The following is a 19,741-nucleotide window of genomic DNA, read 5'->3' as shown; positions in this document are numbered from 1 at the left end:
CTTGAGACCCATCTTTCTCTCTTTCCCCTCCCCTCTCTTTCTCAGACACCAGTCACTCCTGACTCTCTGGCCAGCCGCGGCAAACTGAATCTGGCACTGAAGTTCATCTCAGCTGGCTCGGAAGGTGAATGTTGCTACTGCAATTTCTTCTAGGGCGCCCCCCTCCAATGATTTGGGTTCCAGATCCAATAGGGTTTTGAGCCACACTTCCATTGGCTAAATCTGTCTAGGAAGCAAAATCCCACCTGTACCCACCCCCATGCAAGTCCAGCACAAGCAGCCAATCCCCAAATGGGCACAACATGTTTTCCAAAGTGTTTCTCTCCCCCCCCTCCCCAGGTGGGAAATCTGCTTATTTCATTCCATCCCAAATTGGTCGGTGGTCACATATGTTGGGGCGAAGGGCCCTCAGAGCCAGCATAGTATAGTGGTTCAAGTATCAAACCCAGACTCTACCACAGCTCACTGGCTGACGTTGCCTAGTCGCTGTCGGCCCAACCTACCTCACAGGGTTGCTGTGAATATAAAAATGGAGAGAATGATGCTGTAAGCCATTCTGGGTCCCTATTAGGGCAAAAAATGGGGTAGAAATATATTAAGAATTAGAGTAGGGGTAGGGAGCAGTTTCCCCATCCTGTGGTGACAGCCTGGTGCCTCTGAGGGCAGGAGGGGGGAAGGCAATACTGACTGGTGTGTGGAAGATGGAAGCGTCCAAGTTCAGTCAGTATTGGATTAGGGCAGAACGTGAGGCCTCCTCATTCACTTGGGTTTGCATGGCTTTACTTTAGGGGGAGGGCTTCCTCCCACCGGAGAGCTGCACATCTGGGTGAAGAATGCCCAGAACCTCATTCCCTTCCGGGGCAGTGCTGTGGACTCCTTTGTTCAATGGTGAGTACCTTTCAGCACTGGGCCCTGTTCGGGGGATGAGAGGCAGGGGTGCTTGAACTGTGAGACAGGGAGGGACCACAAACGGAGCCTTTCAGTGGCGACGTCTCACTATGGAATGCTGTCCCCTTGAGGCTTGCCTGGCACCTGCTTTACTGTCATTGAGGCAACAGGCCAAAGCATTTTTAACTGAAGGATTATGCATCATTCTTAGTAGTTAGGATAAATATGCAGGTATGCTTTGCTGCTGTTTCTCAGGTGCTTCGGTCTTGGGTAGCAGACTTGGGAATGACTTTCACCTGAAACCGCTTTCCTTGGGCTGAGACAGGTAGATCAGTGGCCTAACTCAATAATGAAGTGGCTGCCTGCCATGTTTGCACTGTAAGAAGGGTCAGCTTAGTACTCTTGGACCACTCTTCTACTACAGGCCTACTCCTGTAATCCCTGGGATCTGTTGGGGGTGACAGGGGGAAGCGTCATTGACCCCATGACATTCTAGGAATTCTCCCAAACTCTATGGTAAATAACATAGAAATTGGATTCATTTTTAGAGCATTGGGTGGTATGTAACTTCTCTCTGGGCGATTGTTTAGACGTGACGGCCACAATGTCATGTTCATTCCATGCATGTCCAAAACCTAGATGTGTGAACTGGATTAATTACGGCCCCTGAGAAAGCTTGGAATAAGCGAAACAATTCATGCTGGTGTTTTGTTGGGCTAATTAAATGTCTTGGATAAGATATAAAGTAGGATATTTTCCACACCGACCTTATACAGCACCGTTGAATTGAGGATTACATTCTTTGTGACTTGGAAAACATATCACTCATCTTACTGTGACCACCACGGACCTTGGAAAGGGACTTGCATTCTGCAGAGACTCACACAGCCTTATCCTGCCGGGCGTGTTACGATTAGATGATACTGGTTAGGTGCAATTCTTTACTCTAACAGCCGATGGGAGTATGTGTATATATTAATGCTTTGTATTATTTGAATGTAATTTGAGAAAATATATTTATTGCTACTTAGAATGTTAGCGCTTTGCATGAAATTGATTTTCAGCTCAATATATCTACTTGCTGAATTGTTGACTGTTGTTCATGTTTTGAGAAGAGGGACCTTTGTATTTAGTACCTGTGCCAGTCCTTCCTGTCGCCTTTTTGTTGTTGTTAAGCCCAACTCCTCCCCAACTGAGCACCGTTTCCCCATTGTTTCCAGCTACATCCTCCCTGATGACAGCAAAACAAGCCGCCAGAAGACCCGCACTGTAAAGAAGAGCCTCAGCCCGGTCTTCAACCATACCATGGTCTATGATGGGTTCCAAGCCAAGGACTTAGCCGAGGCCTGTGCTGAGTTCACTGTCTGGGACCAAGACACTTTCTCCAAGCAGCAACTTGGAGGTGTCCGTCTGAGTCTTGCCACAGGTATGGCTTTGGTGGACTCCTGGGGAGGGCTCAGTACTGTGGTTAAAGGTGATTAGTCTGTCTCGCCCACTTTTGAAGTCATCTGTACTTATGACAATCATTATGTCTATGATCAGGGCTTTTTTTCAGCAGGAACGTGGTGGAACGGAGTTCTGGCGCCTCTTGAAAATAGTCACATGGCCAGTGGCCCCGCCCCCTGATCTCCAGACAGCAGGGAGTTTAGATCGCCCTCCATGCAGCAGCGCAATCTAAACTCCCCTCTGTCTGGAGATCAGGGGGCGGGGCCACTGGCCATGTGACCATTTTCGCCGAGGGTGATTTAAACTTTAAAAAACTCCCCCCTTGTTCCAGCTGACCCAAAGTGACGTCATTGTGCAGTTCTGAGTTCCACCACCTTTTCCCAGAAAAAAATCCGTCTATATTTACTTGTTCCATAAAGTAGTACTTCCTGTCATCCATCCTGAATCTACCAGCTTCAGAGTAACCCTGATAACAAGAGTTCTCTTTATCCATTCTCCACCCAGTATGGTTTTATAGACCTCTACCATGCACTTCCTTTGTCTTCTAAACTGAACCCCCCCGCACACACACCGATTTTTGAAGGCACTCCAACCCTTTAATCATCTCGGTTGCCATCTTTGGCACTTAGCCCAACTCTGCAATCTCTTTTTAGAGAGACAGTAGCGAGGACTGTACTCAGTATTGCAATTAAGGCTGCACTAGAAGATCTACAAGGCCCTGGTGCTGATTGTACTTCCTCTGCCCGTCCCAAGTTGCAAATCAAACTGTCCTAGGGAATCTTTGCGGCTTTTTTTTTTTTTAAATATCTTTTTATTCGGGTTTTTAGCATCTGTTGCATATGCAACTTACATTGTTCGTATATCATTTCACATTACCTTCCCCCCCCTTCCCCTTATAGTCTCTAGTCTTTTATCCCCAGCCACGGGCACAGAGCCTGAATCTAATCTCTGCGGCTTTGCAAGGGTCTCTGAACAATCTCTCGTTTCCACCTGGGGAAAACTTGTGTGTTCAGAAGGGACTTGAAGGAGGCTGAGACGGAGAGATCATGAAGGTTGTTGTCATTCCTGTGTAGGTGTATGTGCATGAGAAGGGGACCTCTCTTTAAAACAAGCAGGGGATGGGCTGGGAGAGAACCTTTTCTCCCAGTGTGCCATTTTTTTTAACTCATGGAGAGTATTCACATGGGTGAGTGAAGCGTTCAGTGTTCATCCATTTGCGCATCTCATTTAGCACCCTGCGTAGGCCAGGCCTGGCTCCTAGTTGCTCCTTGCGTGAAAAGGAGCCGCATACAAACCAGATTCTGCCTTCTGAATTCAGAAGGCTTCTGGGGAGATAAGCGCCCAAAGCTGGAGAGGACGGTAGAGCTGCTTGCCACTGTATTATCGCTGCTCAACTTTTTTCTTATGAGCTGATCATTATTCCTACTACACCACCCCCACCCCATCTCCTGGGAACAATTATGTGGTAAGACAAACAGAGATTCAACAACAGAGGGAGACAGGTAGCCGCTGACTTCTGCTCCCCTAAGTGTATGCATCCCCTCTGGGCTTTTTCACCCAGCTCTGGGGAGAGTCTTCAAGATCCTCAGCAGTCAAGCGGCTTTGGCATGGCCAAAAGCCAAGCTACTGGAAAAGACTGTACCGCTTCTGCTTGCAGGTGGGCAATCCCATGTCTAAGTGTTCCCCTACATTATAAACTCCTTGCAATCATAAAAATAGCACAGCGTGCAAAGATGGGCTAGAACCCCTTTTCTCCCTGTGCTACTCACTTTTCTTCTTGCAACGAATTGTTGCTGTACAGGAGCACTTGAGCCTTTATTTTTGTCATTTATAGTCAGCCTTTCTGAGACTCAAGGCGGATTACACAGCGTGAGATTAGTACAATCAGTATCAAGGACATTTCCATAAACAATGCCATGGTGTCTGCAGTCTGAAAGGGCACAGCCCATTCTGCTGGTATTTATCATGCTTTCTTCCCCTCTTCCATTTCATCCTCACAATAACAACCTTGTAAGGTAGGTTAGGTTGAGCGAGAGGAAGGTCACCCTGTGAGCTCCCATGGCTGAGTGGGGATTCAAACCCAGGTCTCCCAGATCCTAGTCTGATGCTCTAACCACTCCACCACCCTGGGACTCGCACCTCATTTTCCTACAGGAGCAGGCCAAAGACAAGTCTCCCCTTGACACAAGTAAGACTCTCAGCTCTGTTGAGAGTCAAAGTATTCCTTGCATCCATTAGCCACCACTGATCCCAAATTACGAAGAAGAACCCTCCGGGATCAGCCCAGAGGCCCAGGTGGTCCAGCACCCTCTTTCACACAGTGGCCAACAAACCGTGTGTAGAGGCCCAAGGCCTTCCCCTGATGTAGTCTCGCTGCACTGGTATTCAGAGGTTGATTGCTTCTGAATACAGAGGTCTCCATTACTCACTCTGGCTGGTAGCTGTTGATGGACTTCTCCTCTGTGAATCTGCCTTGATTGATCAAATGACGATCTGACATATTCCCCCCACCCCCCAATATTTTAACCACAGGCAAGAGCTATGGACTACCCGTGCCTTGGATGGATTCAACCGAGGAGGAGCGATACATCTGGGAGACGGTATTCAAGCAGCCTGGGCAGTGGGTGGAAGCTGGACTTCTTCTGCGGACCAATTTGAGCCACAGGACTTAATCCTCCCCCTCCCCTGGTCAGTCTGCAATGGAACCCTTGCGTTGTGTGTGCGCGATGGATACACTCCCTAAGATCTCTAGCAGCTCACTGCAGCACAGAGCCCTCCCAGGGTACCCAGCTGCATACAGCAGTGCTGCTCCCCCATGTTTAAAGGCCCCTGCTCTTCCAGACTCTGACGGAGGCTGTTCCTGTCGGCCTGATGTTGGGATAAGTTGAAAAACAAACACACGTTCCCTCTTACGTTAGCCACAGGATGCTAGGGCTGCCTTCGGTTTCTTTTCCCTCCCTGATTTGTCAACCCAGACAAATATCACTTCCTCTTTTTTATTAACTTCCTCGTTCCTGCACACCTCCGTCCGTGGTGGCGGCCTGTTGAGAAACCAAACCCTCTGCTTGTTTGGTCATCTGTCCTTGCTTCCTTTCTGCTAGTCAGGTTAGGCCCCCAAACAGGTCCTCTCTTTCTACGGTTGTATTTTTTCTTCTTTCTACTGCTGTACTGCTGCTGCTGAGCAAGGTCCCTAAGCCAAGGCTTGTAGGCAGCGAGGAGCATTTGCTGCTTAGCCTGGGGCTGCCTGCTTGTAATACTGCAGCCTGGTTCAGAATCCCTTTGCCTTCTTGAAAATCCAGGCCTGTGGAAGAAACACCCTCTGCCCTCTTTCTCTCATCTGAGTCCAAGAAAGAGCTGCGGAAGTTGGCAGAGATGCTTCCATGGAAACAGGCTCCATACGCGGTTTTCTTTAGGCCTTATTTGCAGGAGGGGGCCTGGAGGAGGCGCTGCCACTTTTCCTGACCAAAGGGCAGGTGAGATTTAAGCAGCTAGCTCTCATTGAAGCAAGGTGGGAGTTGAGGAATCTGCCATCGAGCTTTCTTACGGTTTCACAAGAATATAGTCTACCGATGATGGGGTCCGTACAGCTGAAGGCATTCTGTCAGCCGTGCCCTCTCACTCTGCTCCGGACTGCTGGCCAAGTGCTTGCCGATATTCTGTGATGGCTCTCCAGATACAGCACACCATTCCGCCTCTGCCAGAAGAAGAGAAAAATCAGGAGAAAAATCAGGCGCATGAAACCTCTTGCTGGTTAGGCTGATGTGACTTGCAATGCCTTGGAATCTGGCACAGACACAGTTAAGGGAGTGACGGGCACAGAAGCTCTCTGGACCTGTCTTCCAAAATGTGACCAGAACCAGGTGGATGGCCCTGGAAACAATACAGCTGCCCCAAAGAAGAGCTGCTGTCACCAATGAAGTGTCCTCATCTATCAAGTGCTACCTCTTAAGCAACTTCCATGATTTGGTTTTTTTCCTCCCAAATTCAAGAGGCAGCACCTGGCTTCTGTAGGATGGGGAGACTTGAGTCACAGGCTACGAGCCTACCTTCTAAGGGAACTGCACCTCTGTTTCACAACTAAAATAAACTGTAGGTTGCTTATCGTGCTCCCTGAGGTCTGGATGCTTTGTCATGATGCAAAGGGGCAGAAAAGGTTTAGTGGGAGGGGGGCAACATTTTGAACAGGTGGGCACTCTTGGAATTTTGAGAACAGGTCATGGGATGCCCCAACAAAATGGCTGCCGAGGGTGGGTGGGGCCACTCATAAAAGGGCTGCTGTGATGGTGGGCAGGGGCAATTAAAAGGGCTGCCAGCAGGGCTGGGTGCAAAACGATAGTACTGTTCATAAGCCCAGGTCTTATGACAGAGGCAGCCGTTTCCAAATTTGGGCTCTTTGGATTCATAAAGGTCTCTTCTGAAACGCCTCCTGCTCCACTGAGGTGGAAAGAAGTCAGGATTGACTGGCTCTTTGGGAGGCGAAGGAAGTGCATGCCAGAAAAAACATCAGCACTGTGGCACCCACAGAGATCATATAAAGGATCAACACTTTAGACGCTCCTAATGGGGAACCTTTTAATAATTGCCCTACTGGGTTAGGCAACGTCCCTTCTAAAGCCAGCCATCTGGTTTTGGCGGCAGCCCTGTTTGTTATCGCCCCCACCCCTTCCCTTCTTGCCAGTTTCTCCTATTGGGCATTCTCAGACATGCTGCCTCTGACCACAGAGATTTCATTTTGCTTTAGGACTGAGCACCGCAGTTACCCACAATATTGGATTGGTTCCTCCAGTGTGTAAGTTACAGTGCAATCTTTAGCCATAGTTACACCCTTCAAAGTCCACTGAAATCAATGCTCTTACAAGGGTGTGACTCTGCTTAGGGTGGCACAATTAGCTGCAAAAAGTGGAGGGAAGGAGGCAAGAATATGAATTGGAACTGTGCTGCTGGTTAACTTTATGCTGTTCGGTTAGTTGAAAAACCCTACCCCTTCACCCAGGGCTGCTTTAACCCTGGTAGAGGTTTTTTTTAAAGACCGATTTAATTTGGGTACCAGCTCTTTCCCCCACCTACCAGGTGCTTAAAAGAGGGAGGGGAAGTTTTTTGATAGGTGGAAGAGCCTGCAGGGGAGTAGAGATCCCTTTCCCATGGCTGCAGCTCCGAGCCACATCGGGCTGCTAGGTGCCTGCTGTACGCCACTACATGCCGTGTCCAAAGAGTAGCCCTTCCGGAGCAGACCGAAGGCCCATCTAGTCCAGGTCTAGTTTCATGCAGGGCTGGCAGGCCACACCCCTCCCCTGCAGACGGCTCCTCAGCTTCTAACGATGAGAGGAATTCCGCTGCTGTACACCGATCCCATTTGGCTCTCTTTCAAACACCCTTTTGGGGAGGAAAGAACGTTTCTATCCACTTTCTTCACACCATGTTGGGGGAAAGCCTCTGATGAGCAACCCTTTGATGTATTTACTTAATCTTTGATTATAAGCAAGATACACCCAGGAGGAAGATTAGGGCCCTTAGCTGGGGGAAGAGTTAAGTCTTAGCAAGGTCTGCATCCCTACCTGATGCAGATATACCGGAGGTCGTCTTGGGTAGCACAGTTCAGCAAGATGGGCAGGGTGAAGCCGTGGTCCATGAGCTGAGAAGAAGGGGAAAGAAGCATTGGTGGCAGTTGGCCAGAGTGAGGGTGGCAACAGAATCTCTCTAGTGGGGGGGGGGCAAGTCCCCCAGGAGTTTCTCTGGTTCCTAGTTGGGCACTCGTCCCCAGCCTGAGTTACAGAAAGTGCCTCTAGAGCTAAAAGTGGTTGTGTGTGTGTTGCATGTCCTTTTGAAGTCGATGGCGACAACCTTGGGCAGTTAAGCACAGCCCAATCAAGACAGAAAAATTCGTGGAGGCTGAACCAGAGTCACCAAGACACCTGAAATTGCCTTCGGTAGGGGCTGCATTTTGAAGGTTGTGCCTCCTGATCAGGAATGCCAAGAGGCTGCAAAGGGCCTGGCTGTGCTCCGCTGCGTGCATCTACAAAGACCATTTCCCCACACTATTCACAAGTTACAGAGAGTGCATGTGCAATCTGTGTACAGTTCACACTTGATTGTTCTTAATGTGTGTGTTAATTTTCATGTTACCTTCAATGCATGTACAGCTGATTACATGATTTAAACTTCCCATTTATCCATGTACTGGTCCCTGGTTCCATTTGTAAAGTGAACACACCTTGGCTCATCCTTACAAACAGATGTAAGATGTACAAACATGCGGGTTGTACATGAGCTGGGTTCAAGTGAGGCCATGTTCTCCCAGAATTCCACCTGATCTCCAGCCTACAAAGATCCATCTTCGGCATCACATCTCCACTGAGCATCCTGCCCTTCCCAAATACTACCCCAAAATCTCTCAGAATTTCCCAAGCTGGAGTCAGCAACCTTATACATGTATTCACTGTAACAGGCAAACAGAGCTACTGTCACAGGGGAGGGGCCGCGGCTCCATGGCAGAGCATGTGCTTTGTGCAGAAGATCCCAGCTGCAATCCTTGGCGTCTTCAGTTAGAACGACTGGGCTGCTGGTGATGTGGGAGACTCTGCCTGAGACTCTGGACAGCTGCAGGCAGTCAGAGAAGACCATGAGGGCTTGATGGTCTGACAAAGTGCATTTGCACGCTTTCAGGCCTGCCTCTGCAACAGCAACAAAGATCAGCAGGGCCTTATCGTTTGGGAAAGGGGTTTGCCTTGGAAGTGATGGTTCTGCAAACAGGGGGTTCCCTTCTAAGAGGTCAGGGGCTAAGCCGGCTAGCACCAAGATGTCTCCACGTTCCCATTTAACATGGAACAGAGACAAGGCAGATGTCCTGCAGCCAGGAGCTGGTACATCCCCAGGGGATAATAAAGGCAACTTACCTTCGCGATGGTGTCTCTGTCAACCTCATGCTGCTCCAACCATTCCACCAGGAGGGGGTCTACAGACTCTTCTTCCCTTTTCCACAGATGAAGCAGGGGAGAGCTAGAGATGCCTGTGGGGGGAGGGGAGCGGAAGGGGAGGTGCAAGGAAAGGTGTGGTGGATCAGGCTTTCTCGTTGCTCCACAGAGAACAGCTGAATGATTCTGGGAAGCTAATATTCAGATATACAGCCTCTGAGCCTGGAGGCTTCATTTAGCTATCATAGTTTCTGCTATGATGCTGAGATGTTCCCATCTAAATTCTTTCCAACAACTCCTTACATTGTGCAGCAATTTGGTTCCCAGTGGCAGCTGGCCTCCCATCCCTGTAATGGAGAATTGGCCCTGCAATTGTCAATGACCCAGACTTGGGGAGGAGAATGACTGAGGGGTTGGCTGTGCACGGATGAACATGGCATTAAGATCTACTCCTTGTGCTCTGTATGCCAGAGGTGTGTGCATAGGATTCCACAGAATGTAGCATGTTAAAGATAGCTGCTTTCATTTACAGAACAAGTTTCTAGCCGTCATGGCTACAAATGTGTTCAAAAGGAAGTGGCAGTGCCTGATGAAACCTTCTCAGCCACCGCAATGGCTGAATGAGGATTTCCGAGAGTTGGAGGTTGGGCTTCATAACCCTGGCCCCACTCCCCATTCTGATCAGCCAACCCAAAATTAGGCGAAGTAAGATAGCCGGTATCTGCATCAGGGCAGCAGGTGGCAGAATTAAGCTTTTTTGCATTACCTGCTCAGTTCCCACTTGTTCAGCATAATCAATGCACAGCCCTGAGGACAATTGCCCCGTTATGCAACAAGCTGGGGGACAATTTCCAGCCTGAGCTTTCCATCTCCAATGACCTCACCTAGCGGCTTGGCCCTTCTTAGAACCCAGGTGTCCTGTTCCACCCTCTGCAGTGCCTCATGCAGGAGTCTCTGGCATTCACGCTCCTTCTTCAACAGTTCCCACTGCAACCTGGCAAGAGAGTAAAGATCAGAGAATAGCCCCTGCCCCCACTTTGCATGTCCGTAACGGTTGGCCTGCTGGGGGATGTGTCCTTTTTAGACATTGAACCAAAAAAGACGACCGCCGTTCTCCTAACCAGAACATCCATAGTTTTGGGGTTGGTTGTCATCAGTGTGCTAAAGACATCCAACTCTGTCTATATCCTTATCCAAATCCTCTTGATGATGCTTTAGGGGACCTGAATTGCTGCTTAGTTAATTGGCTGAGAGTGAACAAATTGAAACTAAACCCTGAAAAGAAAGAGTTAATGCTGGCTGGGAAGGTGGAGATCTTCAAGGACATTGTCCTCCCCACTTCCGATGGGGTTCAGTTGACCCTGGCTGACTCAGTTGAGAGCCTTGGGGTTATTACTGATGGAGAAGCAAGTTAATACAGGTGCAGAAACTTCAAACTGAGTCATAGATCCAGAGGAGTTAGCCGTGTTAGTCCGCAGTTGCAAAATAATCGAGTCCAGTAGCACCTTTAAGATGAACCAACTTTATTGTTGCATAAGCTTTTGAGAACCACAGCTGTCTTCACATCTGACAAAGACAGCTGGGGTTCTCGAAAGCTTATGCTACAATAAAGTTGGTTCGTCTTAAAGGTGCTACTGGAGTCTTTACCATTTTTCAAACTGAGTGTGGCCCAGAAGATTGCTCCCTATTTTGTCACAACTAATCTGAACACCTGGATGTGTTCATCCAGTAACACTGAGACCAGACCACTGTAAATGCATTACTGATTGCCCTCAAAATCCACCTGGAAACTGCAGTTGGTGCAGAATTCTGTGGCTCGACTATTATCAGGAGATAGACGGAGCGTGCATACTACTCCCATTCGGCCGTCACTCCATTAGTTACCAGGCTCAATTTAAGGTACTGTCACATACAAGGCCCTTCATGGCCTTGGTCTCTCATATTGTGCGGAACTCCCACAACAGCTTTGCTCATCTTCTGCAGGTGCCAATGAGCAAAATCAACAACTGCCATGTACACATGCACTCTCTTTTGTGGCCCCCACCTTGTGGAATGAGGTCAGAACAGCTCCCGCTCTCCCGGCTTTCTACAAACTATGCAAAACTAAATTATTCAAGAGAGCTTTTCTGCCCAGGTAACAGGGTTCTACAGTACAAAATGGTTTAGGGACTGTGGTCTATACTACTGTGTATAGCTTGAACTGCCTGTTGCTGTAAGCAGGATCCTATTATGTAATTTTTGCATCATTTAAATCGTATGCTAAAACTCATGCTTTGCTTCAGTTCTGTTTTCAGATTTCTGGCTGATTCCAGATTTCTGCAATCCAAACCACTATCGTTCTGTTTGCTGGATGTGCCATTCCTGTTGATTTAAATTGTCCTGTGCTTTGTAATCTGCCTTGAGTCCTAGTGAGAAAGGTGGACTATAAATGACATAAATAAAAGTAAAAAATTGGGTAGTGGGCAGGTTCTTGCCCTTGCTGATCATTTTGTAAAAAAAAGTTTCCAACAAGGAAAGTCTGCTATGGCCCTGCCAGTGACCAACACTGTTGCCCAAATCACCCCAAAGGGGAAAAGGATCCACTTCCCCCATCCTGCGCACCTTCTCCTACTCGAATCTATCAAAAGGCTTACCTTTGTGTCTCCGCCTGCAGGTGGCTCAGCTGGGCAAGGAGGGGCCCGCGGCCCTTCAGGGGATGCCGGGAGTCCAGCCAGCTCCCGTTGCTGCCAGTGTCAATTCCAGAACTTGGCGTGTCTAAACTGCCCTTAGCCGTGCCGCTGCCATGGTTTTTATGTGTGCATGGCTCTTCCTCCGTCAAAAGCGCCCCTTCCTCCTCTTCTTCTTCATTGACTGGGAGTTCACAGCCTTCCCCCTGCGAGAGCCACGGCTTCACTTTGAGCTCTGCCAGAGACAAGATAAGATGACGAGGGGCTGTGGCGCTGTAGACAGGGCTAAGCTTCCAATGGCTCACTTGGAAGTCCAATCCTCACATATGGCATGCCTGTCTTAGAGTAGAGCCCAGGCACCCCGATTCCCCAGTTATGGAAGCTGTGTTTTTTTTAAAGTTAAAAAATTGCAGGATTCTAGGGTACACCCCAAGACACACATACACACACACAAATTCAAGCCTAGAACTGAACTATTTCATCTTTTACACTCGTCTCTCCACAGGAGTCCAGCTCTCCCGGGACAGACCCCCCCCCCCCCATCAAACTTTCTTGCTCCCATCCTACCTGTTAAGAGGACAGTGAAAACTGCCTGGACTGCTTGCCCCATGAGGTTATCCAGTGCAAACACCCAATGTGGCTTGATCTGGAGCCTCCTCAGCGCCTGCTTTACCTGTAGGAGGTAGGAAAGGACATGCACAAGGTGGGCTGAGCATCCCTCTTCCCAATGGCGTCAGGTGGACACTCTTTCTGCCACCCTGGCTGCAGCCAACTGCAGTACACTGAACCACACATAAGCAACCCCTCAAAGCCCCACTACCAACACGCTGGAAGAACTATCAAAGCTAAACGAAGCCTTTTTTGAATGCAGGAATATTCCAGGTCCATAAGTGGCTATCCTGCAATGTGGAAGCTGAAGGGTATACCACATGCAGGTGATCATAGGGGTATCACTGCAGAACATCAATACAGGCAGCTCGGCATTTAAAGGTGCACCAGTATATTAAACACAACCTTAAAAAATCAGTACTTGGAACTCGTTTCTTAATTTATTTACAGTGCCTGCTAATCCATTTTAATTTGGATTTAGATATTTCTAACCTTCTTTTCTCCCCAATGGGGATCCAAAGGGCCTTATAATAACAACAATAACAACAATGTTCTATTTATATACTGCCCTTCAGGACAACTTAAGGCCCACTCAGAGTGGTTTACAAAGTGTGTTGCTATCCTTATGACAAGCACCCTGTGAGGTGGGTGGGGCTGAGAGAGCTCTGAGAGAGCTGTGACTGACCCAAGGTCACCCAGCTGGCTTCAAGTGGAGGAGTGGGGAATCAAACTTGGTTGTCCAGATTAGACTTCCGTCGCTCTTAACTACTACACCAAACTGACTCTCTTGTAACATTGTGCTCCTGTCTTCTATTTTATCCTCACAACCGCCACCCTGTGAGGTATGTTGCGCTGCAAGTGTGTGACTGGCACAAGGTCACCCAGTGAGCTTCCACAGCAGAATGGGGATTCGAACATGAGTCTTGCAGATCCTAGCCCAACACTCTAACCACAACACCACACTAGCCCTATGTCCCCATTGGCCAGAATGCTGGGAGGCAGGGGACGGTTTACTTCTTCGTAAGCAATTGGGTGGAATATTTTTCTTATGTTCCCACTAGAGAAAGGAATAAGATACTTGCTTTTCAAAAGGAAAATTGAGTGGGGTAGCCAAGGCATCCTCATCACTTTAGGCAGGGCTGCTGAGAGCCCCTGGACAGGGAGCCCCCAGCAATATCACCCAAGAACCACAAAAAAACAAGTCCTACGATTGGCTCCGTGGGCCCCCAGGGACCCTGACATCCTGTCCCCTCTTGGCGGCCCCAATTTCCAGATGCTCCCCGTGGTGAATGTCTGAGACTCTCTTGTTAGGGATGCCTGGCTCATCTACCCAGCACACTCACCGTGTCTTGGAAGGTGAAGAGCGGAGCCTGCAGGTGATAAAGGCTCAGCTGATCTGCTTGCAAGTGGGCTTGGAGCCGAAGAAGGTCCTGGGTGAGCTGCTTGCGGTTGGGAGAGCGAATGTAGCTCTTGAGGGTGGACACCAGCTGGGAGATATGTTCCAACGACAACGGGCTCTGAAGGCGGAGAAAAAAAGGCGCCCAGTCAGGAATACAAAAGGCCTTGAAATGTGTTGATAGCCAAGGCTTCAGGAAGAGGAACGTGAGAGGAGCGCTGCAGGAGACCCCTGACCCATCTAGTCCAGTATTCTGTCTCACCTAGCAACCAACAAGCAGGGTCAAGGCCAAGGCCCCCCCTGCCGACTAGCGCTGAGATTCAGAGGCCTGCTTTGGCCACCACGCCTAGTAGCGAGAGAGAAACTTCTTCTCCAAGCACCTTTCTAGTCCCCTTTAAAAGCCACCTGCGCTGGTGGCCATCACTACGTCTACAGGCAGCCAATTCCACAATTTAATCGCTCCTCGAGCAAAGAAGAATTGTGTTTCTCCTGAATCGATTGCCCATCAACTTGATGAGAACTTCCTTCAAGTGATGGCCATGTCCCAATCCCCCAGTATCTCCAGCTTCCCTCAGCTAGGCCAAATCAGCAATATAAACAGGTTTCCTGCCCAAACTGACCCCTCCTACTCTAGGTTTGGATTTGATAGTTACATGGTTACCCATGTGCTGTCCAAAAAGCCACAGAATGCACTGGAGTTGTATTCCCCACAAAATGCCTTTTGGGAAAGACTGTGTGGGGTTGTGCACCTCCAGAAAGAGCCAGGTTCAAGCCCTGGCATCTCCTGCTAAAGGCTCTCGGGCACCGGGAATGTGCCATCTCTGCTCGAAACCTGCTACCTCGATGAGTGAAATGGTCCGTCCAGACTCAGGCTGTTGGCTTTTGCACACACTTGACGTCAAATGGATGGCTGCGTCCGGGGCCAGGAGTCAGGATCTGCCTGCCCAATAAGCCCACGGCAAGGACGGGCAGGGCTTACCTGGTCCTGGGCCTTGTGTATGGTGGACGCGATACTGGGCAGCTCCTCTGTCAAGACTTTGTGGAGTGTGGCTCTCCGCTCACTATCTTTCTTCAGCAAGAACAAGCAGCCACTCTCCTCGTGGGAGGAAGAGGAGAGGTTGAGGTCACCGTTGAACAGTTCCTCTGGGGTCCTGTGCAGATACAGCGGTAAGGCCGGGGTCGAGGGCAGGGCTTGGACCCCCATCAAGGGACAGAACAAAAATGCTTGGAGTCTCTGTTCCTGCCAATGCCAGAGGGATAGTAGAAAGTCTCCCCCTTCACTCTGGGAGAGGTGGCGGTAGGGGGGTCACCTCTTTTGCTTGCCGGTGGGGCTCAGGAGAAGGGGGAAAGGATCGCCTTCACCTTTTGGCTGTTTCGGGACTAATTTTTGTTTTGTATGATGCTTTAATGTTTGTTGTGCGTTTGTGTTTTTAATGCTTTGGTCATTTAATTTGGAGGGGCTGGGTAGAGTTAAAGTCTGAAATTTTTCCTGGAACGTGGTAAAGACAATGAGAGCAGGACCACAAGTGACGCCTGACACAGGTTGGACACTAGTCAGCTTCCCTCAAGTTTTGATGGGAAATGTAGGCGTCCTGGTCTTGCAGCTTGGCTCTCCGACTGCTGTCCAATGGACTTTTCAACTGTCACTTGTCCAACATTCCGCCAAGCTGCCTACATTTCCCATCAAAACTTGAGGGAAGCTGACAAGTGTCCAATCTGTGTCAGATGTCACTTGTAGTTCCGCTCTGAGTTTTTAAAAGCAGTAAAATGTGGAAAGTGGGAATCTTTGGCAGCTCCAAGTTACAAAACCTGGATTTACCCCATTGTGTACTATAAATTAATCATGAATAGAAAGTCACCTTCCAGGATGGTTATCATATCACCTCCTGTACTATAGATAACAAACCGGAATGAATTTATGCTTCAATAAAATTTGTTAGTCTTTAAGGTATCACTAGATGCCTGTTTTATGTTTTCTGTGTGATTTTAAAAAATATCAGGGGTGGCAGTGACAAGAAATAGCCACCAGATGGTGCTCAAACTCTTCCTTTGCTTCTCTGACATCAATGTGGGACCCCTTGTGTGATGGTTCATGCGTGGAAGAGAATGAGATGCGAGTAACATGGCAGAATGAACTGTACTACTTCAGACAGCAGATGAAGGATTTCAGTTCTGAATGGTTGTTGTGGGTTTTCCGGGCTGTATTGCCGTGGTCTTGGCATTGTAGTTCCTGATGTTTCGCCAGCAGCTGTGGCGGTTCATGCGTGGAAGAGAATGAGATGCGAGTAACATGGCAGAATGAACTGTACTACTTCAGACAGCAGATGAAGGATTTCAGTTCTGAATGGTTGTTGTGGGTTTTCCGGGCTGTATTGCCGTGGTCTTGGCATTGTAGTTCTTGATGTTTCGCCAGCAGCTGTGGCTGGCATCTTCAGAGGTGTAGCACCAAAAGACAGAGATCTCTCAGTGTCACAGTGTGGAAAAGATGTTGGCAGGTCATTTATATCTACTCAGGAGGGGTGGGGTTGAGCTGAGTCATCCTGTAAGAGTTTCCCAGGGTGTGGAATGCTAATGGCGGGAGGCTTCACTGTATCCTGAGGAGGTTCTTTTGCATATGGATTGGTACTTGATGTGCTAATCTTCTCTGCAGGGCTATTGTCGGGTGTAGAGTGTTTTGTTGGCCTGGTGTTTTTCAGAACTGGAAACCATGCTCTGTTCATTCTTAAGGTTTCTTCTTTCCTGTTGAAGTTTTGCTTATGCTTGTGAATTTCAATGGCTTCCCTGTGCAGTCTGACAAAGTAGTTGGAAGTGTTGTCCAGTATTTTGGTGTCCTGGAATAAGATACTGTGCCCTGTTTGAGTTAGGCTATGTTCAGCCACTGCTGATTTTTCAGGTTGTCCAAGTCTGCAGTGTCTTTCATGTTCTTTTATTCTTGTCTGGATGCTATGCTTTGTGGTCCCGATGTAAACTTGTCCACAGCTGCAGGGTATACGGTATACTCCTGCAGAGGTGAGGGGGTCTCTACTGTCTTTTGCTGATCGTAGCATCCGTTGTATTTTTCGGGTGGGTCTGAATACTGCTTGAAGGTTATGCTTTTTCATAAGCTTTCCCATCTGATCAGTAATTCCTTTGATATATGGCAAAAACACTTTTCCTGTAGGAGACTCCCTCCATTAGCATTCCACACCCTGGGAAACTCTTACAGGATGACTCAGCTCAACCCCACCCCTCCTGCCACCCCACTGCCAACATCTTTTCCACACTGTGACACTGAGAGATCTCTGTCTTTTGGTGCTACACCTCTGAAGATGCCAGCCACAGCTGCTGGCGAAACGTCAGGAACTACAATGCCAAGACCACGGCAATACAGCCCAGAAAACCCACAACAACCATCGTTCTCCAGCCGTGAAAGCCTTCGACAATACATCAGTTCTGAATGTTGTTTTGCATTTCTTAAAAACTTCATGCAAATAGTAAGTTAGCAACGACATGACACAAGGTTTACATTTCTGTGCTTGTTTTCTACTTTCAGGGAGTTTTAAAGCATAAGGCGGCATTCCAAAATGTGACCATCTACCTGACAGTCTGGAATGGGTCAGTCCATTCTACCTTTTCAGTACTGAACCCATAACCATTGCATTGGTCTGTCAAGGTCAATCTCCTCTGACTGGGTCTCAGGTGGAGGTTTTACACATTATCTCCTACTTTATTATATTTTACTGGAGATGCTGAGGATTCAACCTGGGACCTTCTGCATGCAAACCCACTGAACCATGGCCCCACCCCCCTATCCAACCATCTCCTCTGCATGTATGAACCAGGCCCCATTCTGCACAGGCAGCAGAAGTAGTGTCATTTTGGTTAATCCTTCTGTACTGTTTCGCTTGGCTACTTTGCCAGATCAGACAGTTGGAAGGCTGTCCCCCTCCACCCACAGTCCAAGTAACATACTGGTTTTATTTAAAAACATTTCCCCCTTTTCCTGCATAGTCCAAGCATTCCTGGACAGCGGGGAGGCTGGGCCAGGTGGCAGAGCTGTTTGACTGTGTCTGCAAATTTAACATGGTAACATGGACTGCCATGTTCTGGTTGCTTCCAAGGACTGTACTGGAGGCAGCACAGATGGGAGGGGTGGGAAGGTTTAAGGAGCAAGAGGCGCATGCGCAGACGGGCAGTGAGCAGCCCACGCAAGGTATGTGGCAGTGCCAGGGCAACTGTGGCGGAGCATCTCCAGGACCCACAGACAGGTCAACCAACCAACTCCACCTTCTTGAGATGAGCCCCTGGCCATTCTAGTCCTCTCACCCATCCACAAATCCACCATCTGTGGGAAATAAGATGATCCAAATTGCACAGTAAAGCATCTCTGCTACGTTTGTTTCAGGTGGGTAGCCATGTTGGTCTATAGTGGAAGGGCAAGATTTAGGTCTAGTGCCACCTAAGGTGCTACTGCCCAACCTCTGCCTGGATTATAAGGACTTCTTTTTTCCATTCCTTGTATCTGACAAAGGGAGCTCTGACTTTGGAAACCTCATACCCTGGAAATCTAGTTGGTGTGTAAGGAATTACTGGACCCATATATTGCTCTTGTTATATTTGTGTGTGTGTGTAAATACAAGAGTAAATACAAGAGAGCGCACAGGTCTGCCTTAACTCCTTGACCATGTAAACTTGTAATCCAGTGTGGTGTAGCAGTTAGAGTGTCAGACGAGAATCTGGAGAAACCAGGTTCAAATCCCCACTCTGCCATGGAAGAATTGTAAGTGGCCATACTTGCCCTAACGATATTAAGGCTTATGAATATGGCAATATCATAAGCCCCTCTGCTCATATGTTTAAAACACAGACAAGTTGCCTGGCTAGGCAGGAGAGTGAAAAGTACTGGAATATGAGAATAGAATTAAGACTAACTTAGCCCCCCACCCCAGAGTTTGTGCATAACCATAGAACAATGGAGGTCTCCAGAGGTACTTGGATGAATCCATTCACACACCCTGCCAATTCTACCCTTTACACACTCTCCTATTGTAGCCTCACCCATCCAGCCATCGTGGGTCATCAAATAATCTTTTTACACCTATAGTTCCTCCCAGGAAGACCTAATCAAACCTTCCTTGTTCATTGTCCCACCTTGGAGACAGTCCACCAGCCTTATTGTCTCACCCTCGAGACAGTTTCCCAGTCCTTTGTCTCACCCTGGGAAGAACCATTAAGGCATTGTTTTAGGGCAGAGACTCTCAATCCTGCCTCAGAGCATGTTACACAGTATGTATGACTGTCCTGCCATGTGCTCAGTGTGTGTGTGTTCTGGACCCTCCACACGCCCTCAGATGGCATGTCTGAGCCCTTCTCCCTCTTGCCATGAAGTGCTGGTCACTGAAGCTGCTCTCCCTTGGACACCCTCAATCTTCTGGACCTGGTAACTATAAAACCAACTCTGCAACTCTCTCCAACTTTCCTCCCTGTTTTTTTTTCCTAGTTAGCTCTGTGTGTGTGTGCTGTGTGTTTTGTATGCAATTGATCTGTAATATTTTAAATAAAAACCCCTTTTTGATTGAATATCTGCCTGCTTATTGAAAGGGTTCTCTAGAGGAAAGGATCCTCGTAGACACTGGCGCACAAGATCCCATAGTTACCGGCCTCTCGCATAGCTGTCTTCCTTGCTTGCTAATTCCCCCACAAATTCTCTTACTCACAAGGACACTAATTCTGGTACCAGCCTGCTGGGCGACCTTGGGCCAGTCACACTCATTCAGCCTGACTGAGGGCCAAACTACACATGACGAATGAAACTTGAACGGCAAGTGGATTGAGTGGAGGGCAAG

The 19,741-nt window shown here is 48.5% G+C and overlaps 2 protein-coding genes across 4 annotated transcripts in view; one reads left to right on the top strand and one right to left on the bottom strand.

Annotated features, from left to right (window-relative positions):
• SYTL1 (synaptotagmin like 1) overlaps nucleotides 1–6,440 on the top strand; it is a 44,130-nt gene extending 37,690 nt beyond the window's left edge. For all 3 annotated transcript variants that reach the window (XM_054998832.1, XM_054998831.1, XM_054998833.1), the window contains exons 12-15: nucleotides 46–124; nucleotides 789–888; nucleotides 2,109–2,314; nucleotides 4,867–6,440. In XM_054998832.1, coding sequence (XP_054854807.1) covers nucleotides 46–124; nucleotides 789–888; nucleotides 2,109–2,314; nucleotides 4,867–5,006 — 525 coding nt within the window. In that variant the 3' untranslated portion in view covers nucleotides 5,007–6,440. The remainder of the gene's footprint in view (nucleotides 1–45; nucleotides 125–788; nucleotides 889–2,108; nucleotides 2,315–4,866) is intronic.
• Nucleotides 5,901–19,741, bottom strand: part of MAP3K6 (mitogen-activated protein kinase kinase kinase 6) — a 68,715-nt gene continuing 54,874 nt past the window's right edge. Inside the window, exons 22-29 of the mRNA XM_054998829.1 lie at nucleotides 14,896–15,067; nucleotides 13,864–14,037; nucleotides 12,479–12,584; nucleotides 11,879–12,146; nucleotides 10,130–10,239; nucleotides 9,228–9,340; nucleotides 7,890–7,966; nucleotides 5,901–6,028 (exon numbers count right to left, since the gene is read on the bottom strand). Coding sequence (XP_054854804.1) covers nucleotides 5,950–6,028; nucleotides 7,890–7,966; nucleotides 9,228–9,340; nucleotides 10,130–10,239; nucleotides 11,879–12,146; nucleotides 12,479–12,584; nucleotides 13,864–14,037; nucleotides 14,896–15,067 — 1,099 coding nt within the window. The 3' untranslated portion in view covers nucleotides 5,901–5,949. The remainder of the gene's footprint in view (nucleotides 6,029–7,889; nucleotides 7,967–9,227; nucleotides 9,341–10,129; nucleotides 10,240–11,878; nucleotides 12,147–12,478; nucleotides 12,585–13,863; nucleotides 14,038–14,895; nucleotides 15,068–19,741) is intronic.

This window comes from Eublepharis macularius, chromosome 15 (genome assembly GCF_028583425.1).
Source record: "Eublepharis macularius isolate TG4126 chromosome 15, MPM_Emac_v1.0, whole genome shotgun sequence".
In the NCBI taxonomy this organism is placed as follows: Eukaryota; Metazoa; Chordata; class Lepidosauria; order Squamata; family Eublepharidae; genus Eublepharis; species Eublepharis macularius.
This window is presented reverse-complemented; position numbering and strand designations above follow the sequence as displayed.